Raw genomic sequence first — 8,340 nt, 5'->3', positions numbered from 1 at the left:
TGTTAGGTAGTTATAGTGTAAGATGTTAAACACCCTTACTTAAGTACCTGGTCCAACATTTTTTCCTTAAGAACATAATTTCATCTAGTTTGAATTAGACGACATCCTTGGAGGTCGACCTCAATTGCTAAAGGCTTCCCCAACTCCATAAGCGCCTAACAAGCATTTGGGGCAACTATTCTGGACCAGACAAATGCTCAAATGGCCAAGACCCGAATCAACTCAAATTCACTCCATTTGATCCAATGTATAAAAGTCATCTCACATTGAGAAGCAAGATACAATTTTTGATCTCCACTTTTTACTACAATCATCTTGAATCTTGAACTAATTTGGATGTTGGAGTGCTAGTCTTACATGTTCACCATGCACCGCCATTTCTGATATCAGCATCACCGTTTCAAGATTTCTCACAACTTACTTCAACTATTTTTGATTCCAATATGGAACAAAGGTTATATTTATATTGATTACTAACAAACAAGTAAAAAAGAGAAGTTTACGGGGCAATTGATTTGCTGAAAAGGATAAATTTGGTATTACATATATATTTTTCTTAGAGAGTGGACTCCATGAAAAACTAGTGCATATAAAGAGAGGAAAATGAACTTATTTTCAATAACCTAATTCACATCTCAATAGAATTTCATTGCGTAGAATCAAAAGATGGATGAGGAAGAGCACGAGGTTTACGGAGGAGAGATCCCAGACGTCGGAGAGATGGAAGGAGACGTCGACATGCCCGCCGCCGACGATGATGCCAGCGGTATGAAGGAGCTCGACGAGATGAGGCGGCGCTTGAAGGAAATGGAAGATGAAGCCGCCGCTCTTCGCGATATGCACGCCAAGGTCGAGAAGGAGATTGGTTCCACTCAAGGTTTTCAGAATCCTCTCTTATTCATTTTATTGATCTTATCATATTTCCTTAATCACTCTTGAAAACCTTGTTGAGAAATCTATAATCCAATTCAACGTCATCGTGTGCAATTATCTCACTACTGTTTCAGCTTTTAGCTTTTACATTTGAACTACACCCGTGAACATGATTATCGTTGTTACAGAACGTGAAATTCTTCAATTAACAGAATTCGAAACTTTTCAGTTTGCTCATATTTTATGATTGCTGATATTATGAAATTAGGAATAGCTTGAATTGTAATTAAAAATCTTGCTTTGAAATTCGAAATTGTATTTCGGAGTTGTGATTTAAAGCAAATTGAAGTTTTATGATGCTCTTGGTTTTTTCAACTCATTGATTGTATTTCTTTTGTAGATCCTGCTGCTGCAGCTGCTTCTCAGGATAACAAGGAGGAGGCAGATGCTCGTTCTGTTTTTGTTGGCAATGTATGGATCTCTCTATTTTTTATCTTTTACAGTTTTTCAATTGGAACCATGGTTCCTTCTTTATGTGCAAGTTTTGATACTACTCTTATTTTGGATGCAAAAATCTGACTCTGTTTTCCTAATCAACTAATTTAGTAGTCTTGTATACGGAAAGTAAACACTTTCCTCTTGTGATAAAAAAATAAAAATAAAAATGGCAGCAGTTTGTCTCCATCTACTAAGAATCCTGATCACCCTACACATATGCATTTTCATCACGATTAAATTTATACAAAGAATATAGAAATCGGCGAAATAGTCCGAGTAGGAAACCCTCTCTTCCAATTTGTTATTTTTTGTGGTCTTCACCTTAACTGTCCTCTATGTGGATACAACTTCTTCCCCCAATAAATTTTTTATTTATATCCCTGTTAATAGCACCACCCGTTGCGTTTACGTTATAGTTTGTCATAGTGTTAGCTTGGTTCTTTCTGTTAACTTAAATGTCCTCGCTAGACCAAATGAATGCCACATAAGCTTGTCTCTTAATCAGACTTGTCTAATTGCAGCTATAGTAGACCTCTAGCATAGCTGAATTTGAACAAATTGCCATTGTTCCACAATACACTAGTTAGTGCAAACTGTCGTCAAGTAGTGGTTATAGCGGCACTATAGCACTGTGGCATAGCGAAATTTACGCTACTTCCCTGAATCCGTGATTGAGAACATTGCTCTTAACTCCATTATGTCTCAGTTTCCAATGACACATCTGACAGCTTATCTTCTGAAGCCATTATTTAGCCATTTTCCCTCTTAGGCCAGGCATTAGTTTGAACCCATTTATCCAATGTTCTTTATATCAAAACAGGGGTCGCCGAAACTACATTTGTAAATAATGGTCCATAGTATAGTTATTGAACCCATTTGACATCAAAGCTGCTATAGCTAGATGACCGCTAAGTATTTAGATTGCAGAGTGGAGAGGTATAAACAATTTTAAAAAAATCGAGAGTACGAAGAATCGGTAGAGGATTGAACAATCACAACTCGAGGATTGTAGCACAAATTGTAAGATCCTATAGTGAATTTTTTTTTATTTATAAGAGAAAGAGGGAGCACAGTTTATAGTAAGGAAGATGAAGCATGGTTTATAGTAAGGAACAATGTTATCAAATATCTGCCATTGTGGCGCTATGGCGGATATGTATGACGGTTTTAGGGCTCGCCGCAATGGTAAATATTGTCTGATATTTCGGGGTTTTCCACCATAAAACCCCTATATCAATGCCACAAATCGGCTAGTATGGAAGAGGAATTTATAGAGAAGAGAAAGGTTTATACTTTACAATAAGGAAGAGGAATTTATAGAGAAGAGGAAGGTTTATACTTTATAGTAAGGAAGAGGAATTTATAGAGAAGACGAAGGCTGCTGGATGACGGTTGGTTTTTTGGGAAGAAGTAATACTGAATCATAATTATTCACGTTAATTTGTTTTTTTTTCTAAAGGAATGTGAAAATATGTCTGAATAAATTTCTAATTAATATTATTAAATATTAATTATGGGTTTTAAGTGAACCCGACCCATATCCAGCTCATTTTAAAAATTTATGTTTTTTTCAAAACAACCTCAAAATACAAAGCGCTGCAACTTAAAACTCCGAATGAGTTTGCTGATCAACTCGTGCTAGTTTGCCGATCAACTCGTGCTAGTTTGCCGAGTTTACCTACTCCGATCCCACCTGAATCGCAGCACGCCAGTGTGAGTTTGGGACGTTCAACCTACTACAGTCAACTCGTGAGTTTGCATACACGGTTATAAATGCTCAGGAATTAAAAATTACCATATTTAAACTTTAAAGTCATTCATAATTATTAATCGAAAGTTAGTATTAAGCTAAACACACAAATGAACAACAATAAAAGTCAAGGATCATAAAGGGGGGGAATCAGAATAAGTGCCACTTCAAAATTAAAAGTTGAAAGGCAACTTTGATGAGCAGGCGAACATGTTTGTGACCTCTCTTGAAACAAAAAACAACACAACCATTTATATATAAGCATAACACTAGAAAAATGAGAAATAGAACGAATGAAAGCTGAAAAATTAAACAGACAATTCTCTGAATTCGTGAGGATGTGAACAGAACAGAGACCAAATGACAGTTGTGTTCTGATATGTGAAATGAGGATTAGCTGGAAAGTGGAAACAATGCCGGCTTGCTGCTGAGTTTTCCGGAAATGCTGTTAGAGAGGCGTGCAACCAAGATTAGACCAATGTGCTTTTGTACTTGAAAAATACCATATTCCATTTTCTTATTCCAAGTACTTATTGTATTCTGGTTAATCAAGAACTTGTTACTCTTGACTGTGTCCAAGAGTCCATATACATGTGCTTTTGCACTTCTTGAAAAACACTATATTCCATTTTCTTGTTCCAAATACTTATTCTGGTTAATCAAGAACTTGTTACTCTCGACTGTGTCCAAGAGTCTGTATAACTTATGTAACACATTTTTAGCTTTATCTATTCTTTATTAACTGCTTAGTTCAAATTTGTTCACATACCTTATTAGGGTAAATGCTTTTCAAAAAGCATTTGTAACTATTCGTGTAGTCATAGGAATCTGAGGCTTTCATTGGTTGTAAGTGGTGGAAAAGAGAGATCATCCTTTGTCACTCAAATAGTGCTGGGAGAGACTGACCATTTTTTCTAAAATCAGACTTATTTCTATGGATTTCTGGTTGAATTATATAGATTCATTTCATATGGCATTCTTTTTTTATAATTTATTTAAAACTGTACATTTTTTGTTTGGAGTGATTACTGACAATCTTCAAAGACAGGGTTTGACACGTGTCACTATGATCGCAGGGTTGTTATTACTCAAGTCCTATAATAACCGCTGGATGTTAACATTGTATTTTGTGGGTGGGCGGTTGGTGTTTTTTAGGCTCATAGTAGAGGGGGAAAAGATTGTATATTGTTATGAAATTTAGTAAGATACATTGTTACTAAAAAGAAAAGAATAGAGAAAAGAAAGTAGAAAAGATTGAGAAGAAAAACTTGTAAGTTTATGAAAAAAAATACAAAAGAAAAAATTGAATGTAGTTGAAAAAAGGAAAGAAGAAAAGAGAAAAGAAAAGAAAAAAAAAAAAAAGAAATGAGAAAAGAAAAAGAGAAAAGAAAAGAAAAAAAAAGAAATGAGAAAAGAAAAAGAGAAAAGAAAAGAAAAAAAAATAAAGAACATTTTGAGGAAACTGTGAATGGCATCACTTATGAGAATGGCAGAATAGTACAGCTGAAGGTAGTATGCATTAATGATGATTCAACTTTACAACTGGAGCAGACAGCTTGTGGTTCTTTTGGAAGAACCTTCTGAAGTTTTGGGCATCCATAGTCATAGAGTCCTTTTGTTCACTGCAATTAGGTCAGTGGTGCCTCTATTGTATCATTTGGCCGAAGCGCCAAAGGGTATGAAGCTGTTGCTTCCCTTTGGACTTTATCTCATAATTGTTTTCACGTTTATGAACCAGGCTTACTGATTTTTTTTAGGCTTTTCCTTTTTCCCTTTTCTGTAATATCTTACAAAAATGATTTATTTTTTCAAAAGCAGTTAGAATTCTAACCAAGTTATTTCATTAACTATTGATTATGTGCTGGATTCCTGAATTTTGTACAATTTAGGTAGTACAGTCTTCCTTATTCTTTTAGGTGACTTGTAGATCTGATAAGGTTGGTGCTGTTGTAAATTACTATTATGAGGAGGACAGTAAGTAGTAGGATGTGTGAGAAAGCCCATAGAGTTTGAGAAAAGCCTGTAAAGTGACTAATTCATAATGAAGGTTGTCATAAGCATACTCATTTCTTTTTGGAGTTGGCTTGATTTGGCTTTATTATTAGTGGTTTATGGAGTCAGAATTGATACAATAATTGTTCTAATGTTTGAAGAGTTGTTAAATGAAAATTCATGTTGTGGTCGTGGTTGTAGTTAAAAGTAATAGCCGTGCACGAATTTTACCGCTCTAAAAGGGTGCCTTGACAATGACATTATAGGGTAGAGAATGTTAGTTCTGATATATTCAGTGATCTCTACTAGTTTTTTGATACATTCCATATCAAAAAGATCATAAATGTGCAATAGTCTTAAATTTTTTACTTTTATAAATTGCATCTCTAGAAAGGTTGCAGCTGAAGTTATAGATGATAAGCTTTGAATCCCTAAAGATTGTTGTTTTTTTGTAAAAAATGTATAGTTGGTAAAATAGTTTTACCAAGACAAGAGTCTTGCGTATATGTGATCTATAATAGTGTGTTTATGGAGTTTAGTTTATTTTCTTATGATGAATGAATCAGGTATGGGCTTATCTGGATTAACATGACATCTAACCCACATTGGCACCAAAATGCCTTGAAATTCATGTCTTTACAGGTTGATTATGCATGCACACCAGAGGAAGTGCAGCAACACTTTCAGTCATGCGGTACAGTGAACAGGGTCACTATCCTGACAGACAAGTTTGGTCAGCCTAAAGGTTTTGCTTATGTGGAATTTGTTGAAACTGAAGCTGTTCAAGAAGCTATCCTGTTGACTGAAACTGAATTGCATGGCCGACAATTGAAAGTATGTGTTTTTCTTAAATTCACGTGAACCTTGATTTAAATTAGCCATGAGATCAGTATAGTGAATTTGTAGTTTTTAATGATATGGATGTCTATGTTTTCAGGTTCTGCCTAAGAGGACCAATGTTCCTGGAATGAAACAATACCGTCCTAGGCGATTCAATCCTTACATGGCGTACGGCTTCAGGAGGCCTTATGCTCCTCCTTACATGTACTCCCCTTATGGATATGGGTATGCTGCATGCCTCATTTAAATTTCTGTATGCTGTACTCAATTGTTAGTTATAAATTGACATTTTATGGTTTCTTTTATTTTGCTCAAAATGCAGGAAGGCTCCTAGGTTTAGAAGGCCAAATCGATACATGCCATACTATTAGATGTTCATATGGAATGGTGTTCCAGATTTGATGATAGTGTGTCCTGGAGTATTAGTATTTAAATCCAGGGAGCATTCAGCTGTACTAGTCTTCATCAGCATAATATACACTGATCAAGAACAGTTATTATCCATTTGTCCTGGGATGTTATTGGTCTCATACTTTTTTTGCTCAGTTTCTGGAATTTGGTTTAAAAATGCCTTGGAATTTAAAGTTAGTGAACGTATACTACAGCAATGTCAGTTTTTAGTTTATACTGACCACAGATATATGCTGCAGTAAATTCATCCGGCTCTTTAACTGTTCAGTGGTGCCAAAACTTATATGCATGTTGATGAAATTTATATCATGTATCTGAATTAAAATTGAGTATTTTGGCTTATGATGTATAACATATTAGTTGTCAAGATAATTGTAATCTTTATAAACTTGCCGGTGAATCGAGTCCCTGCTCTGGTGTGGCAAAAGAAAAGGTCCATTCCAAAGTTATCTTCATTGAGGACACTTTAGTAGAAGGCTTTGAGTCATGATACAATCTCTAGGACTCCGACTTCTTGAGTTATAAAGGGAGTCCCATAGTGTGCCAGGGTTGCAATTTGGGATGGTAAAATGGGTCCGGTCCGTTGGGCATTATGTCCGTTTTGTCCGTACTTTAGTGCGGGGTGTGCTAAGGGTTTAGACTCTCATTCTTTAATGTGAAGAATGTGTCTGTTCCGTTTTCTTCGTGGAATTTTGCCAGTACGAGTATTTATATAAATTTTTACGTTTTTAGGTTTAGAAAGTACGGTGTCTTTGGGCTTTCCCATCCCGTCTTCACTTTTTGTGTGTTTTTAAGCTCGTATATCTAACTATGTCCCCTCCACTCGCTAACTATGCCCCTCCACTCGCTTTGTTAGGAGTTGGGTACTCATGAGTTTCTTCTATTTTCTAATTTTGTGGAGGGTTGATCCTTGTTTGGTTGATCAATTATCTTGTTTCATAATGATTCAGGACCGTTTGTTTTTACTTTTTTTTAAAATGATTTTATAGGGGAATATAATTTTATATTAACAAAATTTATGAAGAAATTTATAAAAAATTTAAATAAAAATTTAATTTAAATTATTATTCTAAAAATATCATTTGGATATTTTATTAAAAAAATTTGAATAAACATTATTTAATTTTGATGTTATTTTAAATAGTTTTTCCAAATTAAAAAAATTGTGATTTTAGTTAGATTTTGATTTTATGTTATAGAATATTAAAATTAATCTTTTAATTTTAAAAAATAATACCAAAAGACTTGTAATTATTTTGGAAAATGATTTTATATAATTTAATTTTTAAAATAAAAAAAAAGTTTAAACTTATTTTCTTGGGTGGTGATAAGTCAAGGTTTTGATAGCACTGATAGAGTTGAGGTAAATGGCAGGCTGCTTCGGTGGCTCATGGATATTTTGGCTGTGTGTGCTATTTCCTAGTAGTGGATTAACGTGCCGTGTGGAGACATTGTGTTTAGTAAGTCGATCAATAAGCTTTGGTGTTCAGCAGTAGATTTTCACCTGAATTATTTTACCTCCGAGACAAGCTTCGGTGGCTGTTTAGTAAGTCGATCAAGAAGTTTGCAAGCTATTTTTATGTGTGCAAGGTTTTGAGGGCTTAGCTTTCACTTGGAGATAGGGGGAAAATTGGAGGGAATGTATAGTGTTCACTGTATTGAGAAGTGGACAATGTACATCCTTTAATCATCGTGTAATTGTTAATTTTTATAATTTATTTTTAAAAAAGTATTGCAACAATTCAAATTTTTGAAAAATATAATATTTTTTCAGATTTTTCATAACCGCTATTGTATTTTCGTAATTCATTATAAATAGTAATTTTAGTACGATATCATGCATTTCTATCGAATTTTTAAAAAAATTCAGAAAAGTGTATGCACTTTTATCGAATTTTTTGGTAAAAAATTATACTTATTTCCGGATTTCTTAAAAAAATCGGTAAATATGTATACAAATTTTTCGAATTTATTTT

At 34.2% G+C, this 8,340-nt stretch overlaps 1 protein-coding gene across 1 annotated transcript; it reads left to right on the top strand.

Moving 5' to 3' along the window:
• Window positions 1-567: 567 nt before the first annotated feature.
• On the top strand, window positions 568-6,693 carry LOC127100600 (polyadenylate-binding protein 2). The gene is made up of 5 exons (XM_051037833.1): window positions 568-877; window positions 1,274-1,344; window positions 5,756-5,947; window positions 6,051-6,178; window positions 6,276-6,693. Exons 1-5 carry the CDS (start codon window positions 667-669, stop codon window positions 6,322-6,324), a joined length of 651 nt encoding a protein of 216 aa, XP_050893790.1. The 5' UTR covers window positions 568-666; the 3' UTR covers window positions 6,325-6,693.
• The last annotated feature ends 1,647 nt before the right edge of the window (window positions 6,694-8,340 follow it).

This window comes from Lathyrus oleraceus, chromosome 7 (genome assembly GCF_024323335.1).
Source record: "Lathyrus oleraceus cultivar Zhongwan6 chromosome 7, CAAS_Psat_ZW6_1.0, whole genome shotgun sequence".
Taxonomy (NCBI): domain Eukaryota; kingdom Viridiplantae; phylum Streptophyta; class Magnoliopsida; order Fabales; family Fabaceae; genus Lathyrus; species Lathyrus oleraceus.
Note: the sequence above shows the minus strand (reverse complement) of the source record. Positions and strands in the feature narration are given on the sequence as shown.

What these genes read in the sequence shown, in the direction of transcription:
- LOC127100600 (XM_051037833.1), top strand. Translation starts at nt 667, where the DNA reads ATGGATGAGGAAGAGCACGAGGTTTACGGAGGAGAGATCCCAGACGTC. An exon ending in GGAGATTGGTTCCACTCAAG is followed by an intron (nt 878 to 1,273) that starts GTTTTCAGAATC and finishes TTTCTTTTGTAG; the next exon opens with ATCCTGCTGCTGCAGCTGCT. An exon ending in TACTCCCCTTATGGATATGG is followed by an intron (nt 6,179 to 6,275) that starts GTATGCTGCATG and finishes CTCAAAATGCAG; the next exon opens with GAAGGCTCCTAGGTTTAGAA.